We start from the raw sequence: 25,107 nt of genomic DNA, 5'->3' as shown, positions 1-25,107 counted from the left end.
TAGTGTTAAACATATGTCTCTTCTAAACAGCTAAGGACTCTAGTAGTTGTTGTTCCATGAAATCAGTGTTTTTCTATACTTTGCATAGTCTGTTCATCAGTGCCTTGTTCATATAACACTGCCACATTCAGAAATCTCAATTCGATAACTGGATTATTAGGTCTAGAAAGAAAAGCAAGAGACTATCTCCATTTTGAAAGCCATAATACATTCAGGGGAAAGTTTCCTTTATCTCAAACAGTTATGTTGGGAGTTGCTGCACACTTTCTGTTGTTAGGAGAAGAGGCTTAAAAAAATTTGCAGTGTTTGCTACCCCTCACCCCAAAGTGTTGTTCATATCTCCCTTCCCAGTGCAAATTCCCAAATTCCTGTCTCTTGTGCCCTTACCCTACTTTCCAATGCTTTAACTACACACAAGTATATTTTCCCAATGTTTTTTTTTGAAATAGTTTCTATACAGTAAACTGCAGATTTTAAGCTTGCCATTACCCCACCCTAAAATGACAGTTACTTGTCTATATATATCTCTCATCGAATAAGTCTGCCTAGCCTAGGATATCATATTAACAGAATAGTTACATGTGTTATCATATCTGACCTATGTACTTTGTTATAGCTGGCTTCTGTTGTTCAGCATGCAGTTGCAATGCATTCAGGTTTGTTGCGTTTGTCAAAGTGTCATTTTTTCGTTGCTGAGTAGCAGTCCATTGTATGAATATACATTCTCTTGTTGGTAGACTTTTGAGTTTCCAGATTTTTTTTTCCAACTTAAGACAGTGCTCTTTTTCCTTGGTTTCTCCCCTCCTCTTACCACTCCCCCCAACATCAATAGCTAGTACTTGAAAATGGCATTTGAATTTGATTTGAGATACATGGTTTTATGCCAGAGATCGGGAATAAGGAAACTTGGACACTACAGTTTACCCTACCATACATTGAGCTCTGTTCTACATTGAGAGATGTTTACCACAAGCAATTCTTAATACCTATCTTTTGACCACTTTCTTCTGCCTTCTAAATTGTTTGGTCTCAGCAAAACTGATATTACTGGGAATGAATATTCTTGCCATTAAGTAACCAGGGTTTTTAGTTGGGGCACCATGCCTTATTTTGTGGTCAATTTCATTTACTTTGCCTAGTTTAACAACCTATCCTGAACTATGTAGATCCATGTGGTCTTTGGGACTTCAATAACTATCTGGACATAGAGGGCAGGGCAGCATTTGTACCCCAAATTGTGGCCCAAAGGTAACTGCCTCTCCTCAAGAGCTAGAAGGAATCTGACCAGCCCCCTTCCCCCCTGCCCAATAAAAAGACAAAATCCCCATGAAATCTGTTGTCCCTGTGTACTGTATATGAATCTCATTGAAATCATCCTTTTCTTCTGGTCAAGGGCTCCTCCAGCACAAATGCAGATGTAAAGCTGATCCAGAGTAAAAATGAGTTTGGGAATAGTTGTATATTTTGGAGAAGGTGAAGAGGCAACACGTTTTTTTGGCAAAGTAAATGGTTTCATTCATTATGGGAATGTAATCTTTCATTGTTTCAAAGATGGTATGTGTCAGTTTCATGTAAGGTTATGATTAGAATTGACTTATTAAAATCAGTTGGTAGGGGTAGTTCTACTAGAGAGAGAGAGAGTTGATCATTTTTACTCTTGTGTATGGCATCCTGGAAGTAAAAAAAAAAATGAGTGTAGGGAGTAAAGTGGTTACTGAACAAGTTTGTTCCTGGAGTTTGATTACGAGCTACTGTTGAATGTTTTCTGTTTTGTTCTCCCTCTCAACTTCCATATAGCAAATGAAGGAAGTACCTGAGCCCCATTTGATGATGCAACTTTGGCTATTTGCCATCTTATTTGGCGTGTGCAAAGGGAAAATATTCTCATTGGGGTAGAGCCACACCTGCACTCTAGCTGCAGAGTGGATTTTTGTATTCTTTTCAAGGAGATACAACCAAATTTAGGGTAGATAATTGCTGGAAGTATCAAATGCTGCAGAGGTTCTGAGGAATAATTTTGGCAGTCAAAGAAAGGCTTGTGATCTTACATGAAATCATTTCACTTCAGACTTTGTCTTCCCTTTATACAAAGATCTTCCCCAAATTTTTCAGTACGTATATTCACTGCATCCTATCCAAATCCAGGCACTGGATCTTTCATCATGGAGCCATTCATGTCCTTTCCACTTTCTTTGCCTGGTGTACACTTTGGTGTCAAATGTTTTCTCGCATATCAAACCCATAATCACATTTTGTCTTGCTTAGAGATCGGAACTATTTGCTTCTTGCCAACTTTTTTGCCTTCTCTCTCCCCTTAGATATGTACAGATGTTGAGTTTGTAAAGGCTTGGCTTTTCCTTTTGTCCTCTCAATCAGCTAGCTTGAGCATTCAGCTCTTTTTTGTTCTGTGCTATATATTAAAGGCTATAAATCTAACTTAGAAAAAGGCCTAGAATTTCATACTGTAGCCCTTTTCCTAACTTTGTTCTCTTGCACTGGTATTGTGAATTTCTGTGTAACTCACTCTTTTCTCCCTTAACAGGGTTGTTGGTACAGAGGAACGTATTCCTATACCCCTCATGGATTACATCCTTAATGTGGTAAGATTTATATAGGGCAAACTGAGTGAAGGTGTGTGATTTTCTGGAAAATGTGTGGGATTACCAAATAGTTCAGTGAAAATTTCTGTGTTTATTTTCACTGGGGCCCTTACAGTGTAGAGTAGTTGTTAAAGATGGGCAAACCTTGTTCTGTGAGACTGGTTGCCAGAAATTAGCCAACACTCTCCCTTTTTTGGATATTCCCAACTTTCTGTTGTTCCTTTTCCCTTTTGGAACCCAAATAGGAGGAGAGTGGGCTTTGTTACATCAATCCAGTATTAATGTTCTTAGAATGTCTCCAACATACTTTTTTTCTTCTTCTTTTCCCTATTGACTTCTCTTTTATTTAAAATAAAAAATTAATGCGGTCTATTCTTTTAACTTCTATGTGTCTCACAGGAAAAAGCAAAGAGTTTGAATTTTCCCAGAAGTGTTTCCCTATAAGGAAAAGCCCATTTACCATTTGTGCTAGCCCACTGAGCATTTCCAAGACTTCCAGAGATGGTTTCTCTTGTGCCTATGCGTTTATTGCCCATATTTTGCTTTCTTACTCTTGCAAAAAGCTTTTTGGTCTGAATCATTCTTCTAGAGTTCTAAGTTTTCGTTTGCAGTATTAACACATTTGAGGGAAAATATCCATGATATTTGCTTCCAGGAGAAAAGCAACACATTATCATGCAAAGAGCACTGAATGAGAAGATTAGACCTGATTCTTCCCCTAATTCATGATGTGGCCCTGAACGGGTCATTTGACTGCTCGCTATATGACTAGGTGTGGTTGAAAAGACACTTGGATTGGGGAAGATGTTGAAATAATACTTTATTTTCTAGGTGATTGCCTGAGGTTTATTGTAATCTAGAAAAGACTTGATTTCATTTCTACAAGGCCTACCCCTGTCCTTACTCCAAGCTGGTCTTTTACTTCCAAGTGTCAGGCTCTAACATTTTTTCTAAAATTTTCATTACCTAGATGAAATTTGTGGAATCTATTCTGAGCAACAATACAACAGATGACCACTGCCAGGAATTTGTGAATCAAAAAGGACTCTTGCCTTTGGTTACCATTTTGGGTCTTCCCAATCTGCCCATTGACTTTCCCACATCTGCAGCCTGTCAGGCTGTTGCAGGTGTCTGCAAATCCATATTGGTAAGAAGCATTTGGCCAAATATTTTCATTTCCTTTTAGAAGCAGTTTTGCTATACCTCTGTATACATGTTTTTTACTGTGGTCTCCCCTTCAACTAAAAATAATGGAATTTGTGGTTATGTACAAGTAAAAATTATGATTAATAAATAGTATGTCACTTTATTTCTTGTTGAAAAGTTAAAGTGTTCTTTGTTCCTGGGTTTTGATACATAGTTCTAATAACCTCATTTGACTTCATTGGAAGGGAAAGTATATATTTATATATCTAGGAATACCTTGGAGCTGGGTTATATTAGGGTATCATCCTTTGTCATGGGTGCTTAACACATCTGATATTGTTTAGCCATGGTTTCCTTTTTCCTTTCACAGGGTTCAATAGTCGTGTATTTTAAACATAATTGACCTGTAGTTTGTTGCTCATATTTTGCCAAAAAATGAAGCTCCTTTATTTTAAATGGTGAAATACAAATAAACATAAAATTTACCATCTCTAAACACTTAAGTAGTGGTAAAAATTATTCACATTGTTTCACAGTCCATCTCCAGAACTTTTTTCATCTTGCAGAAACTGAGATTTTATTTTATTTTGTTTTTTAAGAGCAAATTTTTTTTAAGATTTATTTATTTATACAAAAACTGGGGTACAGGCCAGAGGCGCGGGAGTGTGAGAGAGGATTCACCAGAGACAGAGCCGAGAGCAGAACAGGCAGACTGACTGAAATACACTGCTGAGGGAAACAGCGGGTGAGACAGGAGAGGTCTGCTGCGCCATATGGGTATGTTCCCTGCTGGCCAGGATTGAACCGGTGCTGCAAAGGCTGCGGACAGCTTCACAGAGCTGCGCTCAACCGGCTGCGCCACCAGGGAGGCCCCAGAAACTGAGATTTTATACCCATTAAACAGCTCTTCATTCCCCTTTCCCTCATAGGCCGTGGGAGCCATTATTCTGCTCTCTTGTGTCTATGAATTTGACTGTTCTTTTCTAAGCACAGTTTATACAGTGTCTGTCTTTTTGTGACAGGTTTATTCTGCTTAGCATAATGTCCTCAAAGTTCATCCGTTGTGTAACTTATGTCAGAACTTCCTTTTTAAGGCTGAACAATACTTCAGCGTATGTATACACTACTGTTTGTTTATTCATTCATCAATGGATATTTGGATTGCTTCCAACTCTTGATTATGAATAGTGCTACTGTGAATGTGGGTGTGCAAATATTTCTAGGACTGTGTGTGTATGTGTGTGTTGAGAACACTAAGTATCTGTGGTTCTGATTCTATGAATTTGACTTTATATTCCATATATAAGTGAGATCAGACTCAAAACCCTGATTTCAGTTCTTTTGATTATGTACCCAGAAGATAGATTGCGGAGTCATGCCATATGGTAGTTCTATTTTAATTTTTTTTTTTGAGGAACCACCATACTATTTTCCATAGCAGCTGCACCATTTCATGTTCCAACCAGCAGTACACAGGATTGTTATTTTCTAGGTTTTTATATGTATTTTTATTTTTAGATATGTATATATAGTAGTCATTCTAAGGTTATGGCATGAGATCATGTGGTTTTGATTTTTATCTCCCTAATGATTAGTAATGTGGAGCATCATTTCCTGTGCTAATTGTTTATGTTTATATCTTTGGAGAAATGTCTGTTCAAGTCTTGCCCATTTTTTTTTTAATGGGATTGTTTTTTGTTGATGAGTTTTAGGCATTCTCTATATGTTCAGAATATTAATTCCTTATCAGATACATGAATTAGAAATATCTTCTCCCCTCCATGGGTTGCCTTTTCATTATGTTGATGATGTTCTTTGATGTGCAAAATTTTTTAATCAGTGTTATGCATTGCAATGTGGTTTGTTCTACAGGTTTTATATAATTTCAGCTTTTGTGTTTAGATCTGTGATTCATTTTGAATGAAATTTTTTGTGGTGTAAAGTAAGCTTTGTTCTTTTGGATGTAAATATCCAGTCCAGCTTTCCCAACACTATTTGTTGAAAAGACTGTTGTTTCCCTATTGCACCCTTGTCTTGGCACCCTTGTCAAAAATCATTTGACAATATATGCCAAGGTTAATTTCAGGTGCTTTCTATTGTAGTCCATTGATCTTGATGTCTGTCTTTATGCTAGTACCACACTTTTGATTACTGTAGTTTTGTGGTAAGTTTGGAAATCAGGAAGTGAAAGATCTCTTTTTCAAGATAGTTATATCTATGGGGGGGTTACTTTGAGGTTCTAGATGAATTTTAAGAGGGATTTTTCTATTTCTACAGGAAACTACCAGTGAGATTTTTATAGGAATTGCTTTAAACCTATGAAGTTCTTTATTGGCTGAGTTGTGCAGTGATAACTAATTTCTGCTGATGATCAAAAATCCAGTTGCTTATAGACTTGGGAATCTCCCTAAGATTGTGACATTTCTACATTTATTTAATGTTTTATTTTGCTTTACCCTTTGCAGCTATTTAATTAATCATTCTCTGTAAGAAAGAGGGAGGAAAGGGCTGCTCCATCTTAATCCTACCTGTAAGATACTGTGTAAGGATGGGTATTTATTTAAAAACATAGGAAGGCATATAAGTTCTCGTATCTTTGAATGACAAAAGCTAGTGTTTCACTGTCATATTTTTCTCCAGACCCAAAAGGAATTATGAAGTCTGTTGTCTCATAAAAAGAAATTGCCTCGCTGATGCCTATCATAGAATCATCTTTCTTAATTGTGGGAAGAAAACATTTGGAATAGTGGTTCACGCTCATCCTTTGGAAACTTTCCTAACATTTCTCCCTGTTGAGTAAAATCTGGAACTAATCTTAGAATGTGCAGCCCTTGCTATAACAGTATTCCAGTGTGACCATCACAAGCTTTTAAATATGATTTGCTCACCACATTTGAAAACCTCATTTGAGGAAATAATATGTTACTCTAGATGTTGGTGTTACGGTATGTCATATGTGTTTTCATGTTTTGCTTCACCATTTACCAGGTGAGAGGCCATGGCCAGTTCTGAAATTCAGGAGACTTATCTTCCACCTCTTCCATTGTGACTATTAAAAATGTGATGAATGTGAAGTTCATTATACATTAATGCATTAATTATTATTCTTGTTTCAGACACTGTCACATGAACCCAAAGTCCTTCAGGAGGGCCTCCTTCAACTGGACTCCATCCTCTCCTCCTTAGAGCCCTTACACCGCCCAATTGAATCACCTGGGGGCTCAGTGTTGTTGAGAGAACTGGCTTGTGCTGGGAATGTTGCTGATGCTACTCTCTCAGCTCAGGCCACACCTCTTCTGCATGCGCTCACTGCTGCCCATGCCTACATCATGATGTTTGTTCATACTTGCAGAGTTGGACAGGTAAGAATTTTCTTAGGGGTGCACGTATTGGTTTAAAGCGATTGATGTTGATAGTTCACAGGTGAATGGGTGGTGGGAATATCACGGGGACTATAACCGAGATGAAAATGCATACATACATACATTGTACAAAAATGAAATATGATGTAAAAAATATATAAAATAAAATAATAATTTTTAAAAAGCAATTGAAACACCTGGGGCATATACCTGGTAGCTAGCTTACTGTGCTTAGAAGCATTTCTACCTGGGCTAGTCACTGAAAGAATGGGTTTTGGATGAGGTTTTTTTGCAATGTCTGCTGTCTTGGTGGGTGACTTAGGGTATGTGCTTCAAGTTACAATCTAGTTTCATTTTCTCTTTTTTTTTTCATTAATAGCTGTGTGACCATATAATTTGTTTCATAATTTGAACCTTCTTGAGGGTGAAAGAGAAGTTCTTGTAAATAATAGACATTGCTAGATCTGTGCAGGCCAACTGGGATGCATAGTCACCCTTTTTAGAAAGCAAGCCTCCAGTGGATGCTCCTCTGGCCTTATTATTTCCTAATATTTGTACAAATACAAGTATACATCATAAAAGGATGACAAGAAGGAAATTTGAGCATAGAACTTATGTCCCTGATAATTGAGAGAGATTATTAAAGATAAAGTGTCAAACCCTGTGCCTGGAGTCCAGTCTTCTTGTGGTTCCAGAACAACATATTTTCTATGTGTACTTACAGTTTTTTCTACCTTTAGTTCTCAGTTAATCAATTCTAATGATTAATGGGATAACATTTTAGCAGCCTTGTTTTATGGTGGTAAGCAGAGTGCATTCTTCATATCAAAATAAATGAGAAGCAGGGCCTTCCTGCTGGCACAAAGGATTAAGACGCAACCTATGAAGCTATTTGCAGCCACTGCAGCAGAAGTTCGATCTCTGGCCTGGGAGCTACCCACATGGCACAGCAGACCTCTTCTGACTCGTCCACTGCTCCCCTCAGCAGTGTATTTCAGTCAGTCTGCCTGTTCTGTTCCCCACTCTGTCTCTGGTAAATCCCCTCACCACCCACACCTCTGGTCTGTACCCCAGTTCTTGTATGCATGAATAAATAAATCTTAAAAAATAAATGAAAAGCAGTTATAAGCTGTCCACATAACTAAGCTTAGGATTTATTTTGTATTTGTATTAAAAGAAATAAAATTAAAATTAAATATTCAACTCAAGAAATTAATTAAATATTTATTGAAGTAAAAAAAATAAAAGAAATAACAAGCCCTCCGCCACCTAAAGAAAATTACAAAGCTGCCAATAAATGTACAAAGCTATTTCTTTGATGTAGAGAAATAGCATTGTCTAGGACTTCTGTCATGATTTTACTTTACAGAAATCACTGAGAAGGGATGTTAGAGACAGATTGTAAATATTGTAAGGGAATACCTTGTGAAACAGATCTTAAATATGGAGATTGTAATGTAGACAGCTCTTTGAGAATAACAAGGGAAAAGTAGAATTCCTCATCTCTCTGACACAGCTAAAATTTGATTTTGAGAATAATTGTTCAGAGAGCATCCCAAAGATTAGCTTCTTGAACTTTGTTTGCAGAGTGAAATTCGTTCCATCTCCGTAAACCAATGGGGCTCTCAGTTGGGTCTGAGTGTTCTGAGCAAGCTGAGCCAGTTATACTGCTCTCTGGTGTGGGAAAGCACTGTCCTCCTCTCACTGTGTACCCCAAACAGGTAAGTTCAGAATAGTCATCTCTTTTTTAAATTTTATTATCTTTCCTGACAAACTTGGCTCAGTGAGCCTAGAGGGTTAATTTGGGTGAAGATAGGGTGGAAGGGGATCACAGTATAGTAAAGAGTTCAGAGGCTACCTTGTCTGTCTTGGTGGTTCATTTGGTTTGCAATAACGAAATACCACTATACTGAGTCCTTTTCAATAGAGATTTATTGGTCACCATTCTAAAAGCGGGACACCTGAAATCATGCTGCCAGCATGGTTGGGGGGTGGGCCCTCTTCTAAATCTTGAGATTTTTCATTGTACCCACACATGGTGGAAGGGACTTGAACCTCTCTGGAGCCTCTTTTGTAAGACAGTAGTCCCATTCATAGAGGTTCCTTACCTACTAATGTCATTACATCAGGCATTAGAATTTCAACATAGCAGTTTTGAGGGGACATAAACATTTGTTTAGTGCATAGCATTGTCCTTGCTACTTACCATAAACCTTAGGACTTGCTTAACAGTGTGTTCATCTTGTGGAATCTTTGATCCTGATAGCCCAGTTATGCTGCCAGCATGGTAGGTATTCAAAATTTGGTCCTGTCGTTAGCCAGATTTTAAAGAGGTGAGTTGGAAACTTTTTATTGAGTGCTATTTAGAAAATAACTAAGGAAATTTATCATTGCATGTATTTTATTAAGTTAATTTACCTGCAATAGAAGAGATATATTGACCAAGGAAATTAGAAACTAAGCACAACATAAGAGATGAGCAATCAAGGTACACTGTTTCTCTTATTGCAGCCTACCTTCTGGATGTGAATTTGGCCAGGCGGACATGCAGAAACTGGTTCCAAAGGATGAGAAGGCAGGTACGACCCAGGGCGGAAAAAGATCAGGTAACTCTTAAGAAACTAAAATCTTAGTCATTAATTCTCTAAAGTTCTGTCTCCATGTCTTCAGGGGTCTGTTGTGAAAAATTGAGTGCCCTCTATAATGTATAGTCCTCTATTTTTTTCCTCCCATTGGTTTTTATTATTTTAATTTAGGTAACATTGGTTTACATTACAAAAATACCCATAGTCCTCCACTATAGTCCATTATGCTGCCTCTCCACTTTGTTCTCTTCCCCTCCCTCTCTCCCCGCTGGTGCCTCAGTTCTATAGTCAGATTCTAGGATTTGTTACTGGTTTGACTTTATTTCACCCTTTGTTTTGTTTCTCTGTATTCCACATCTAAGTGACACCATCCACTATTTTTCTTTCTTCTTCTGACTTACTTTGCTTAGCATAATCTGCTGTAGTAGCATCTGTGTCACAAATGGCAAGTTCATTTTTTTTTTTAGCTGGGTAGTGTTCTAGATCCAGTGTTTTTAGGCACTTAGGTTGTTTACATAGCTTGGCTATTGCTGTGACATAATGCTACAGTGAACTTAGGAGTTCATATATCCCTTCAAATTTGTGGTTTTGATTTTTAATTATTTAAAAATTAAGCTAATTTTAGACCTTTTCTCTGAAAAATACATGAACACAATGACAAAAACTAGGAAATGCAGTAGAAAAAAAAGTTACCTATATTTGTACTATAACAGATGGTGTTTTGGAAATTATCTGCCTACCTAATCTTTTCCCCTAATGATACATTTTATTGGTTTAGTTGTGATTATCCCAGGTGTATCTTATAGATCTCTTTTCACTTATTAACACTAAGTGCCATATAAAGGGACCATGAATTAACCATTCCCTGTTAACATTTCTAATTTACTATTTGTACTATAATTTTGGTGATAACATAATAGATGTTGATTTATAATGAGCTTCAGAGATGATTTTTAAAAACAAGGGTGGTGGGAATTGTATGGGGACTATAACCAAGATGAAAATGAATGCATTTTTTTTTTAAGATTGATTTATTTATGGGGTACAAGCCAGAGGTGTGGGGGTGGGGATTCACCAGAGACAGAGTGGGGGACAGAACAGGCGGGTTGACTGAAATACACTGCTAAGAGGAGCAGCGGGCAAAGCAGGAGAGCTCTGCCTCTCTGCCTCACCATGTGGGTTTCTCCCTGGCCGGCCGGGGATCGAACTTGTGCTGCAGAGGCTGCAGATTGCTTCATAGTGTGGTGCTTAACCCCTTGCACCACCAGGGAGGCCCGAAAATGCATACTTTGTACAAAAATGAAAATGATGTAAAAAATATATAAAATTAAAAAACAAAAAATAAAAAAAAGGATTCCTAGAAGTTTAGTCTTTAGATGTTGATTTATAATGCTATATACCTAATACCTATGTAATGCTATAAACTGATAAAAACATTTATAATAATACAAAAAAGGAAAATGGACATTTTTGTGTGTGATTTTATGCAAATTTAAGATTCCTAGGAATTACTGTATCAAAGGGTATGGTGGCATTCTAATTTTTTATATGCTAATTTTTCAGAGACTCTGTTTCATAGGTTAAAAGTTAAAATGGTAAATGTTTAAAGTATCTTTAGAACCACACTGCCCAGTGTGATGGTTACAAGACGTTAGCAATTGTTGAATACTTGAAATGTAACTAGTACAATTAAAAAACTGCATTTTCAGTTATAATTAATTTGTAACAACCATTACTCTCAGTTTTTGGAAGATTTTTAAATATGTTTGGAGCAGCATACATTAATTATATTAATGAATACTCAGTGTCCGAATTGAGATGTGCTGTAAGTATAAATGGTACCTTTTTTAATAGTATAAAGATGTAAAATCTCAATTTTATTTTGAGTACATGCTAAAATAACATAGTTGACTATATTGAGTTAAACAGCATAGTATTAAAAATATACACCTTTAAATGTGGCTACTGGAAAATTTTAAATTATACATGTGGCTCACATCATACGTCTATTGGACTGGGTTTTTTTTTTTTTTTTTTTTTTTTTTTTTTTTTTTTTAGAAAATAGCTCTAATATTGCAGTTAAAGTTCCAAATTAAAATAAGCAATTTTCTGATTCTAATACAACAATCCTAAAAATAATAAAAGCAACTTTAAAAAAATGCTTATTTATGCATACAAGAACTGGGGTACAGGCCAGAGATGTGGGAAGGTGAGAGGATTTACCAGAGACAGAATGGGGAGCAGAACGGTCAGGTTGACTGAAAACACTGCTGTGGGGAGCAGCAGGTGAGTCACGAGAGGTCTGCTGCGCCATGTGGGTTGCTCCCTGGCTGGCCAGGGATCGAGCTCGTGCTGCAGAGGCTTCTGGATAACTTCATAGTGCTGGGCTTAACCCCCTGCGCCACCAGGGAGGCCCAATAAAAGCAACTTTTGCACAACGTTTTTTTCTCTCTGCATCTGGGAGAAAATTGTAAATTGTACTATGTTGCCAAAAACAGAGAAACTGAAAATGGACTTTCTGTGTAGTTTTTCCAAAACATTAGAAAGAAAACTTGGTGATTTGTCTTATAAAGATTGCTAAAGCTCATTCTTAGAACTAAAAGCTCACAACCTACCATCCCAAAAAGACACACAGCTCACATTTATATTCAAAAATCTTTTTTTTAATTTTTATTGAGTTGATACTGGTTTGTAATAATTATCTATCTTTGGTGTGCATATAGCATTATAATTTGACATCTGTATATATTGCATTATGTTTGACACCAAAAGGCTAGTTCTCATTTTCCACCATATAGTTGACCCCTTTTTCCTGATTTACCACACCCCCTTCTGGTAACCACAGTTTTGTTCTTATAGACTAAGAGCTTGTTTTTGTTTTGTTTGTTCATTTGTTTTCATATACAAATAAAATCATATAGTGTTTGTCTTTCTGTCTGACTCACTTCACTTAACATAATACTTACCCTCATGATCCATCCATGTTATCACGCATGGCAAGACTTCATGTTTATTTTTTATAGCCGTTGTTTGTCTTTATCACATCCATCTGGCATTTAGGTGGTTTCATTAATATACAAAATATTAAGTGCTGTGAAATACAGTTCTCCGCTGATCCATAGATTTTTGGTGCCCAATTTAAGTTTATTAGCAAGCTATAAAATTCTTTTTTTTATTTTCTTACATCATTGTTCATTTTTATATATTAATTGACTTCTCCCCTCAAGTGTAGTCACCATAGTTCTCCTGCCACCATATCACCCATAAACCATCACCACATTCCCTTGTGTTCTTCCCTCCCCTGTTTTGACTCCCCCTTCCTTGCTGTATGCTTTAATTCTATGGTAACACCTATAAAATTCTAATAGGGCATGTGCCTTAACACCATGGGGACACCGTGCACATTGTCGTCTATGTGAATAGTATCGTCATGCAGCACCAATAGTCTTCCAAGGTAGATCTGAGTTAAGACTGTTCAGATGCTCTAATTGGAAGATTTGCTACTTAGAAGTGCTCCAAAGAGAGGAGCATATCAGTTCCGGGGTGAGGGGTGGGGGTGGGAATCTGTTTTTACAGATATTGTGGAATTTTTTGAAGAGTAACAGCACCATAGGTATCTCTTGGGACTCTTCAGAGCAAGGAACCAGGTCACTGTTAGTTCAGTATGGTCTTACTACTCCCGTCCTGTGTCTGCAGATGGGGAACAGGATGGAACAGCTGGAAGTATGGATGCTTCTACCCAGGGCTTGTTGGAAGGCATTGGGCTAGATGGTGATGCATTGGCTCCCATGGAGACAGACGAACCTACTGCTTCAGACTCTAAGGGCAAATCTAAAATCACACCTGCCATGGCTGCTAGAATCAAGCAAATCAAGCCTTTATTGTCAGGTGAGTAATTCTCTTCTTTCTCTAGTCCCTTTTCTGTCTTTCAGAGCCTTAACCAGTCCTCAGACATTTTGAGTTGGTAAAACTTTCTTTAAAGGAAATTGTAAATTTTGGTAACTCATTTTTAGATGTGATTTGAGTGCCTACTGTGTGACAGGGTTGGCCAAGAGATCGGAGAATTGCTTCCTAAAAGCCACATCTATCCCTCCATGTCTTTAATTCCTTTCCTCCTATCCACTCTTCAACTACTACAAATAAATGGTTTCTGCCCATGTTGTCTCACCCAAGATCTCTATAATCTCCTTGTTGCTAAGTCTACTGGATACTTTTTAGTCCCGTTCTCACTTGTTGGCATTATATCTGCTAACTCACCACTTCCTGCTAGAAATACTCATGGGTGGGGGTGTTGTTGTATTAAGCTATGCTGTTATTCTGTTACCTATCTGGCTACTCTACCCCATGTCCTTTTCCTTTCTGTCTCTTAAAAATAGTGTTATGGTTGATTTGTGTTTTAATATAGTCAATTTAGCAGCTCTGTGGAGACTTCATTGGTATGAGACAAGACCATATTAAAGGTGTGCACTCTTTTGTCTTTCCCATCTTTTGCCCTTTCATGTAATATCATTGTTTGGGGCACCTATTCTGTATATTACTTAATGTTTGCCACTCTCTGACACCTTGATGTAAGGACAGTGAAGACATGACTCCTGGGAATATGGAGCTCTTTCCAAAAGCAAGCAGAAAATGGCCTTTGGTGTTTCCATGTCATTTTAAATCTTCATGAATTTTATATTCTGTTCTAATTTGTCTCTTTGTTGTTTTTTTTAAATTTATTTTCTTATATTACTGTTCATTTTTGTACCATAATTGATTTGTTCCTTCAGTTGTAGTCCCCATAGTTCTGCCACCGTATCACCTGTGAACCATATTACCATATTCCATATTACCATATTCCCTTATGTTCTTCCCTCCTTTGTTTTGAACCTCTCCCCCCAACTTGCTGTATGCCTCAGAGCTACAGTAAGGTTGCTTGTTTTGACTTTTTGTTTCGTTTCTCTATATTCTGCATATAAGTGAAACCATCCAATACTTATCTTTTTCCTTCTGACTTATTTCAGCTAGCGTAGTCCCTTCCAGCTCTATCCATGTTGCCACAAATGGCATGAGTTTGTCTTTTTGATTTCTAAGTAATTCTATTGTTTATTCTATAATTTGAATTTGAAATTCTACCACCACTAACCTCAAAATTGAAAGAAAATTCAAGAACATGCTCATGTTTTCCTCATCTTCCTTTGTTACACTTCTTGGGCTTCCATGTGGTGACCAGCCTTTTGTTTTTCTCTCTCTCTTTTTTTAAGATTTTATTTATTTATTTATACAAGCACTGGGTACAGTCAGAAGCACGGGAGGGTGAGAGAATTCACCAGAGCCAGAGTGGGGAACAGAACAGGCAGACCGATGAAGTACACTGCTGAGGGGAGCAGCGGGCATGGCAGAAGAGGTCTGTCGCGCCATGTGGGACCTTTGCCAGGGGCCGGGGATCGAACCAGCACTGCAGAGGCTGCAGGCAGCTTCATAGCCCAGCGCTCAACTGCTGTGCCACCAGGGGCCCTGTTTTTCTCTCTTGTCCTTGCTGACTACCCCTGACTCACTTTGCTGTCTGTTCACCTGAAAGCAGTGGTGAAAAAGTACAAACTTAATGTCTGTATGCATTAGGATTTCAGAGACTGGGCATACCCAGTCTCCAGGCAGGCAGTGCAAGTGTTTGTAATCTATTCCTTAACTGTGGTTAGGAAATCCTAATTTGGGTGTTTTAGGAAGAAAGGCCTTTTCTTCCTTCTTAGGCTGTATAACTCAGAGATTACTAAATTTTCATAGTGGGTTCATAGGTGCATGTACTTAGGAGATTTGCTTTGATTCAGACCTAGCCTTTTTCATCCAGATCTAGTTTCTGGTCATGATGAAATAATGTTTATTTTTAAAATGTGTGCCAGCACTTTAATTTATAATTTTAAGGGTGGTGAATACTCATTGTAGAAGTATAAAAGTACAGAGAAATATTACCAAAAAAGAAGATAAAAAGGCCTAAATATAGTATGTTTATACATATTTTCTTTCCCTTTTTCTTTGTTTTTTTTTTACATGTTTGTTTTAGTATCTGTGTTTTTGATTCAATGATATACCAAAAAGCTTCTTACAAAGATAAAAAATTGAAATATTTATAAAATACCCAATACCTTAAGAAAACCATTTGTAGATTTTTTTTTTATGTTTTTCCCGGCATTCTTTTTTCCTTTGGAACATATATTTAATGTGATCAAATAATACATGGTATATGTAATGTCCTTCATCTGAGTCATTAACATTTTTGCCATTTTTAAATTACTCTAAGCATTTTAAGTGACTCTATATTCCATTAAATGTATGTATCATTTGCTTTAATTCATAATCCTTTATTGCTTTTTTACAAAGGTGGTTTCAATTTATGCCTCCTCTAACAGTAAGTAGGTGCTTATCTTGTTTGTCTTTCACATTTGTTATATGCAACATACTTCTCCATCTCCTGCCTTCAAAAGAGGCATTTCCTTCCTGTGGAATTTCCTTTTTTAGATTATTGTAAAGATAATTTCAAGTGTTTCCTAGGTGTTGTGTGGGGGTAAGTGGTCAGTCATAAAAATGGTTTAATGGTAATGTGTATGTCGATAATCAAACTGTTCTGAGAATACTATCCACCCTTATTCTGGCTTTTGGGTTCCAGCTTCCTCCAGATTAGGTCGAGCACTTGCTGAGCTATTTGGACTCCTTGTTAAACTTTGTGTGGGGTCTCCTGTCCGCCAGAGAAGAAGCCATCATGCTGCCAGCACCACCACGGCACCAACACCAGCTGCTCGATCAACGGCCTCAGCCCTCACTAAGCTCCTCACAAAGGGTTTGTCTTGGCAACCTCCACCATATACACCTACTCCCCGCTTCAGGTGAGGTTCTACTTGAGATTCGGGGACCAGAAAATTACTGTAAAAAAAATCAAATTGGTTCTAAAGTGTTGAGTGAACCACTAAATTAGAGGACTTTGAAGGACCCTTGCTTACTTACTGTATATCCCAAATAAAGTTTAAGGTTTTTATTTTGGTTCTATCAAGTCTAGAATATAAATATTTTTAAAGCATTTATATTCAAACTGCTTTTCTCAGTGACCTTGTATTTGTTAGTAGACAGTAAACACCTTTTTTTTTCCTTAGAAGTTTTAATAACCACATGCCTTCCAGTAGATTTGTTGTTCACTTCAGAACAATGCTAAATTAATTCTTGGCTTCTATGTGAATTTCCCATTGCTTCTGTGTCTGCCTCAGAGAAGGTTAAACTTTTGCTTTTTCCCTCTTTCAGGCTGACATTCTTCATCTGTTCAGTTGGGTTTACATCCCCAATGCTGTTTGATGAGAGGAAGTATCCCTACCACCTCATGCTACAGAAATTTCTCTGCTCTGGAGGCCACAATGCTCTTTTTGAGTAAGGATCAAGTTGCTTCACAGAGAAGGATTTCTTGGAGTTTGGTCTTGTCTGTGTGCCTTAGCAGCCCACAGTTTTCTAAGTGACCTATCCTGTGACAGTGGGATACATAGAGACAGCTGTTGGTTGTACCTTTTTATGTTCTGGGAATTTGCCATATTGTCTATATCTTTAGAGGGTGGGTTTCAGCCTGTCCTAGAGGTGTTTGTAAGGGTCTCTGCTTTTCTTCATTTGATTCCCAGTTCTTGGTACATATTTTTCTACTAGACTTGTATTTCTATTGCCTCTCAGAATATGCCATTTTTTTTTCAGAGATTCTAAGCTGAGTTTCTCCTAAGTTTTTTGCTTGTTTTGATTTTAAAAGTAAAGTTATAAGTTGTAATCCTTTTGTAGTATATTCATATACCAAATCATTACATTGTGTAGCTTAAACTTAAATATGTTGTGAGTCTATAATATCTCAAAGCTGGAATTAAAAGAAACCAAAAAAGATAATGCTAATAAATGTTGAACAGTGACTCCAAGAGGAGGGATAAGTAATGCCGTTGTAAAGACTGGGAACTTTTTCTATGTACTTGGATCACCACCCCATCTAAAATACTGATATTTTATCTCCAAATTCTCTCTTACTTGAATGTAGAACTTTCAATTGGGCTCTGTCCATGGGAGGCAAAGTTCCTGTTGCTGAAGGATTAGAACATTCAGACTTACCTGATGGCACAGGAGAATTCCTTGATGCCTGGCTAATGCTCGTGGAGAAGATGGTGAATCCCACCACGGTGCTTGAATCTCCACATTCACTGCCTGCCAAATTGCCTGGAGGTGTTCAGAACTTTCCACAATTCAGTGCCCTTCGCTTCCTTGTAGTAACTCAGAAAGTGAGTATTCAGCATTCAAAAATCAAGAGGAATTTCTTATGCTGACTAGGTGATTCTCCCTCAGTTTTGTTCTCCTTAATGAAATAATTGTTGGAGAACCATTGGATCCCACTCCCAGATATAATTGCCTTACAGAAGAGGCCAGACAGCATTTGAAATTTTTCTGTGGTATAAACATTTGAACTGTAAAACTTCAGGTTGGTACCAAGTTGGGTTAAATACTTTGATGTGCTGCTTTTAGCCCTGCTCAGTACTGGCTTGGCATTTTGTGGTTGGCACTAATTATGAAAATGTCTTTGACATTTTCTTTCTGGGGCTTTACAATGAAAGAAAAGACCTTACACAGTATTTCAACTGACTTATAGGCAGCCTTTACTTGCATCAAGAACCTGTGGAACAGGAAACCCCTGAAGGTGTATGGCGGGCGAATGGCTGAGTCCATGCTGGCCATCCTATGCCACATCCTCCGAGGAGAACCTGTGATACGAGAGAGACTGAACAAAGAGAAGGAGGGATCTCGAGGAGAAGAGGATACAGGGCAAGAGGAAGGTGGCTCCCGCCGAGAACCTCAAGTCAACCAGCAACAACTGCAACAGGTAGAGTGCTGACCTCACATTTCAGCACCCAGGCTTTACCCCTGATGGAAACTGTGGGGTTTCCAAGTTCACATGCGACTAAGTCACTTTTCCTGTTAGCCAGGAGATGGGTTTAAATTTGCTCCCTCTCTTAGTGTTTCATTTTTCTCTGAAGAAAGATGGAGTATAGTCCCAGTGCTGCTAATAAAAAATTTGTGTCCTCCCAAGCATGTTGTTCAGTATTGGAATTCTTTTACCCCACTCTCAACTTGCTGCTGCCATGTTCTTTGGAAGCACGACTGTGCTCTGCTATTTTCTCATTAATTGTAAATAGAAGGGACATTGTTGCCCTTACTTGTTCTCTTACAGAACATTTTTCTTATTTTAAAATAAATGTATTCACCACAATTAGAAAATTGGAGGCTAGAAGCAGGGAGAAACTCAAAGGACATTTATATATATTCATTCCTCTCTAAGAATTTGTGTGTATGTATGTGTGTATGTATGCATGCCACATTCTTTATTATAACAGTAATGCTCACTTTAGGAAACTTTGGAAATACAGCAAAGTATTTTTTTAAGACATTTGTACTGTCACCATGCAAGATAGTTATTGTGTTCTCTTCTCTCATCACTTACTCTTACGCCAGGTTTTTAATGTTTGACATACCGTTTGTAGAATTGTATTGCTATCATTAAGAAAATTGCTTTATTTCTTAGTCATTCTTTTATTGTTTGATGTTGTAAAGCTGTGGAGTATATCTTCTTTCTATCCATGTCATGATTTTTGTCTAGTGGTAGAAATCCCAAGTGAGTTTTTCAGGCTCTGTTCTGTTGTCATTTTGCTTTCCAGAAAAGTGGACCCAATTTTTGCTTCTATGTATGAATCTCAATCTTTGATTTAGAATGGCCCTGTTAATGAGACCATCTCGCCCGCCCCATTTTCTTAGAGGATAGAATTGAGAATCACCTTGACTTCTGCCTCAATGTGTAGCTCATGTTTGAAAGCTATGGAAGCACCAAGCAGAAAGGATCATTTGTGTTACCTAACTGCCTTAGCTTATAAACGTTTTCATTTTGTGTGAGGTTAGAAAAAACTCATTTCCATCTTGAAAGAGTTCCTGTCTTTTTCTCTTTTACTGTGGTTCTGAGATCCTGCATTCTTTTCGTAGCTCATGGACATGGGCTTCACAAGGGAACATGCCATGGAGGCCCTGTTGAACACCAGCACCATGGAGCAGGCCACAGAGTACCTTCTAACCCACCCTCCTCCAATCATGGGAGGAGTTGTTCGGGTGAGTTGGCTCAGGAGCTCTAATCTTTTCAGGGCATTATTTGGCTGCTGATATGCTTTTCTTCTCTAGTGCTTCTGTCACTTGTTTTGCCTTCTATAAACTGCTCATTTTCAGATTTCTCCACGCCAATATTCTTTTTTTTTCATGGTGATTCTCATAGCTCTGGATTATAATGAACAGAGGCTTCCTATCTCCCAGCCATGCAAATTACTGGATTTTGCAGAAGAACTCTTTAAATTGTACAGTTAGGTAGCAATAGAAGAGGCTGTGTTTTCTGAGATGCAGAATAAGTGGTCACATTGAAGTCCTCTTCCTATACTTAATTTTATTGTGATTTTTCCCTCTCTATTCTTTAGTAACCAGGTAAACCTAGTTGGCTTTGACTCTCGAGAATGGCATTTGGGGCCCCTTCTCTTCTTCTCTAAAACTTGAGCACAAGATGTCTGGTTCCTTGTGAGTCGGGGTATGTGTAGTTGCTGGATTTTCTGTTGTTGCTCTGTAGGATCTGAGTATGTCTGAAGAGGACCAGATGATGAGAGCAATTGCCATGTCTCTGGGACAGGATATCCCAATGGATCAAAGGGCAGAGTCACCAGAGGTAATTAGGAAATGGGGTATCCAGAAAGATCTGACACATTGATCTTAGTATTCATGAACATTCTGCAAAATACTGATGGAATTAAGGTCAAAGAAAGTCATGGTGTAGTACTCATTGATCCCAACCTGATGTATGTTGTGTTGAGGCAGATGAAGAATTACTCTTTATTGTCAGATAAAAGACCCAAAGTATACTTGGTAGTTCCTGTTAAGTCAGACTTGACTGTCTATTCCTAGGTAGCAATCAGTTCAGCTTACTATACTAGCAGAGAATGCAGGACAATGTCAACAGATGATTTTGTGGGCGGTGATATAGAATGCTGCAAATAAATTGACGGTGCTTTGGGGATTGGAAGTGTCTTCCCCACTGCTTTCCCTGTCTTGCCTTAGCCTGTGTGGCTGTCCTCATAGTAATTGCTACACCTTGATGAACAGATCACCTATTTGTGAAGAGAGTAGAGGGTGTTTGTGTACATTCTTGTGTTTCTTCCTTTACCCTCCCATATACCATCACTCTTTCTTCCTTGCTTCCAGGAAGTTGCTTGCCGGAAGGAGGAAGAGGAACGGAAAGCTCGAGAAAAGCAAGAAGAAGAAGAAGCTAAGTGTCTAGAGAAGTTCCAAGATGCTGATCCATTGGAGCAAGATGAACTCCACACTTTCACAGATACCATGTTACCAGGCTGCTTCCACCTTCTTGATGAGTTGCCAGACACAGTGTACCGGGTGTGTGATCTGATCATGACAGCAATCAAACGTAATGGAGCAGACTATCGAGACATGATTCTAAAGCAAGTAGTCAATCAGGTAAGCTTTCAAAGAGCCAGCAGGCAGGAGTATGTAAACAGGAGTATGTAAAGTGGTATTCCTACCATCTTTCAGAACCTAATTTTGGTTGAGAAATTAGTGCTTTTGTATTTAGATATAGATGTACTCTGTGAATACATTGTAGATCTGATAATGCTTTTCTTGAATATTCCCTGCAAAAGTGAATTAGCTACCAAACATGTTTTTGAAAAGACAAAACAAGTTCTCTTTTTCTAGGAATGTCTTAAAGTCATCTAAAATTTCCAGATTTTATCTCTCTTGAGCCAAATTAAGCCTCCTGGACTAACAGTGAATAAATGTATCTCTCCAATACCAAGAGCTAGCCAGTTAACATTTTGATAGTCTCTCCCTTACTGTTTTGAAAATTATTGTCATAATTTTTTATTTTTTTATTTATTTTTTTTGGTCACACAATCGTGTGTATTTCTACAAATTAAATAACATAAATAACTCTGAGAAGTAACAAAACAACTGGAAGTGCAAATACATATTTTTTAAATCTAGAAATGGGAAAAAATCAAAAAGTGGCATATACAAATATAAATTTAATCCTTGGAAATACAAAAATAAAAGGCAAACAGGATAAACCTTTTTTTTCATAGGAGATGATGATGGTTTAGATTTTTTATTTATATTAAGAGCTTAGAGAAATGATTGTAAAAATCTAAAGCCTTAATAGAAAGGCACAATTATATTCATTACAAAAAAATTGACATGCAAATTAAAGCTAGACCAGTGTTTCTAACATTCTGGCTATTTGGGTTTTGTTTTTAATGATAACTCTTGTGCAGATGTAGTATAGGATTATTGATGTAAATGGGTGGAATCTTTATGGGATTGACTATAAATACCAAAAATATCTTAAATACTCATTTGTTTTAGCTAAGAATTTATCCTTCTAAGATAACCTAAGAGAAAAATCTTAGAGGTGTTCCTTTGTGGCACACATCATCTTTTAATAGAGGCATTAAATCTTTGTAGATATTTTACTATTTATCTAGCCTCCAGTGAATGTCATGGGGGTGGAATATTGTACAAGATTTAAAATATTTTGACAACCCTCATCATCCTGTATCTACAGTTATCTGACTTAGCCACTTTTCTGCTTTTCTAGGTGTGGGAAGCTGCTGATGTATTGATCAAAGCCGCTCTTCCTCTGACAACAAGTGACACAAAAACAGTGTCGGAGTGGATCAGTCAGATGGCCACCCTGCCTCAGGCCTCGAATTTGGCTACTAGAATCTTGCTTTTAACACTGCTTTTTGAGGTAAGATTTGGGTATTTGATTCTTGTGATTCAGTAATCAAAAGAATTATCAGTCACCTATCATTAAACATTGAAAAAGAAATGTAAGGTATGGTCTCTGTATTTCATATGCCTATAGTTTCTAATAGGCTGTCACACATAATTAAGTACAGAATATAATGCTGTATGCCTATCTGAGTTTACCCAAGGGCATATGCATCACTTTGGATAGCTTCTTGGAACAAGTGTTAATTAAAATCAATCTGAAAGGGTTAGGGATGGTAGTTAAAAAAGGGTATTTAGAATGGTAATCATAGTTTGGTTGTAGAGTTCTGTTTCTCTGAAGAAACCTAACTGGTAGCAAAAGACAATGGAGTAGGAATTTGAGATTGGGTAATGGGCCTGAGGTGATATCTGACTCATTTCCTACATGGTCAATCAAGCAGATTATTTGAGGCAAAAGAATGATTTGACCAGGATATGTTCTTCCAGCCAACATTGGAATTAGGAGGCAATTGAGCTTAACCAATAGTTAAGCCTGAGTTTGAACCTAAAAGCATCTTAAAAGATGAGTCCAATAATAATATATGTGTCTAGCTGCATATCTACAGTGTTGGCACTTTCCTTTATGATAGAAGTGGTGATTCTTATTTATAGCACATGTAGGAAAAATTGCAAAGTACTCAATGCTGAATTCCCAGTAACATGAGAAAAGCATTCATAAGCTCTTCTTTTTTTGTTGTTACAAATTAATTTCTTTATATATATTTTGCATCAGGTGTACTCCCCATAGAATTTCTACCTCCATTTCACCCGTGCACCATCACCATAGTCCCTTGTGCTCTTCCCGCCCTCGTTTTGATCCTTCTCCCTACCCCTCCCCTGCGGAATGTCTCTGATTTATACTTGTATTTGGTTCCCCTGTATTCCTCCTGTAAGTGAAACCATCCGATATTATTTTTTTTCCTTCTGACTTATTTCACTGAGCATAATCCCTTCTAGCCCCATCCATGTTGCTGCAAATGGCATGAGTATCTTTTTTGATTGCTGAATAGTATTCCATTGTGTATATATACCACATCTTCTTCATCCAGTCATCTATTTTTGGGCATTTGGGTTGTTTCCATATCTTACCTATGGTAAATAGTGCTGCAGTAAACATAGGGACGCAGGTATCCTTTTGAATTAATGTTTTTGTGTCCTTTGGGTAGGTCCCTAGAAGTGGAATTGCTGGATCACATGGTAACTCTAATTTTAGTAGTTTGAGGAACCTCAGCACAGCTTTCCATAGTGGTTGGACCAGTTTGCATTCCCACCACCAGTGTAGGAGAGTTCCTTATTCACCACATCCTCGCCAACATTTGTTGTTGCTAGTGTTTTAATATGTGTCATCTTACTGGTATAAGGTGGTATCTCATTGTGATTTTGATTTACATTTCCCTGATTATGAGAAATGTTGAACAGTTTTTCATATGTCTGTTGGCCATTTGTATTTCCTCTTTAAAGAAGTGTCTTTTAAATTCTTCTGCCCATTTTTTGACTGGATTATTTACTTTGTTTTTTTCCTTGATTCAAGTGAGTCCTTTGTATATCTTTGTGACCTTATCAGTTGTATGAAGTGCAAAAATTTTCTCCCAGTCAGTAGGGTGTCTCTTTGTTTTGGTTAATGTCTCTTTTGCATAAGCCCTTCTTTTAAAAAAAATAACAGGTAACAGCCTGATATTTTCCTCTAATCGTTCCTCCATGCATTTAAACTGTTGGGATCAGTATATGTGGAATATTCTATATTCTTTTCTCTCAATATTATGATTATTTTCCCATGTTATATATCCCATTTTCTGAACATCTGATTTATTTAAGTAATTGCTTATTGTTAGACATTTAAATTGCTTACTAACATAAGTAACACTTTAGCCTCAGTAAGGGGAACCATTAATTGTGTTTAATGATTCCATCTTCCTTGAAATATTTGTGAAGGTTCTCTAAGTCAGAAGCTTTTCAACTTCAGTATATTTAGGACTAAATGGCTTAGATGACAATCTTTAATGAAATTAATGATGCTAATAACAGTTTCCATATTAAGCACATTCTGTTATGCTGTGTTGTGCACTGTGTGCACACACAACTTCATTCTTTGTTTAATCATCATAATTACCAGTAATCATTACCTTAGAAATGATTATTCCTTTGACCCTTGAGGAAATGAGGGCTATAGAACTTAAGTAACTCATGTCAGATCATACCGTTGGTAAGTGGTAGAAGTAGAATTTTAAATTAACCGATTCTTTGGCATTCACCTCTGTGTCCTCTTATACTATGCTAATGCTTGATACTGAGTAGAAGTTGGTGTGTGTTTTCTTTTTCTTTATTAATCAATTAGGAGTTGAAGCTACCTTGTGCTTGGGTTGTTGAATCTAGTGGCATCCTTAATGTCCTAATCAAACTCTTGGAAGTGGTTCAGCCTTGCCTACAGGCCGCCAAAGAACAAAAGGAGGTGCAGACCCCAAAGTGAGTGACCCCCCTCTTTCTCCTGGTTTCACTTCTGCTCCCCTGGTACTTGGGTTCTCAAGCTTTGGACCTTAATCAGACACTGTTCTGGGGCATAAT

At 37.5% G+C, this 25,107-nt stretch overlaps 1 protein-coding gene across 1 annotated transcript in view; it reads left to right on the top strand.

The window, feature by feature from the left end:
- HUWE1 (HECT, UBA and WWE domain containing E3 ubiquitin protein ligase 1) overlaps positions 1-25,107 on the top strand; it is a gene marked incomplete at both ends in the record, with an annotated part of 124,529 nt that overhangs the window by 56,125 nt on the left and 43,297 nt on the right. Inside the window, 15 exons of the mRNA XM_084258919.1 lie at positions 2,543-2,600; positions 3,571-3,747; positions 6,863-7,108; positions 8,696-8,829; positions 9,620-9,687; positions 13,390-13,581; positions 16,337-16,553; positions 16,963-17,085; positions 17,726-17,963; positions 18,329-18,559; positions 19,711-19,833; positions 20,336-20,431; positions 20,965-21,234; positions 22,370-22,522; positions 24,881-25,008. Of these exons, the coding sequence (XP_084115045.1) occupies positions 2,543-2,600; positions 3,571-3,747; positions 6,863-7,108; positions 8,696-8,829; positions 9,620-9,687; positions 13,390-13,581; positions 16,337-16,553; positions 16,963-17,085; positions 17,726-17,963; positions 18,329-18,559; positions 19,711-19,833; positions 20,336-20,431; positions 20,965-21,234; positions 22,370-22,522; positions 24,881-25,008 (2,454 nt within the window). The remainder of the gene's footprint in view (positions 1-2,542; positions 2,601-3,570; positions 3,748-6,862; positions 7,109-8,695; positions 8,830-9,619; positions 9,688-13,389; positions 13,582-16,336; positions 16,554-16,962; positions 17,086-17,725; positions 17,964-18,328; positions 18,560-19,710; positions 19,834-20,335; positions 20,432-20,964; positions 21,235-22,369; positions 22,523-24,880; positions 25,009-25,107) is intronic.

Source organism: Talpa europaea (genome assembly GCF_964194135.1).
Source record: "Talpa europaea genome assembly, chromosome: X".
Classification (NCBI taxonomy): Eukaryota; Metazoa; Chordata; class Mammalia; order Eulipotyphla; family Talpidae; genus Talpa; species Talpa europaea.
This window is presented reverse-complemented; position numbering and strand designations above follow the sequence as displayed.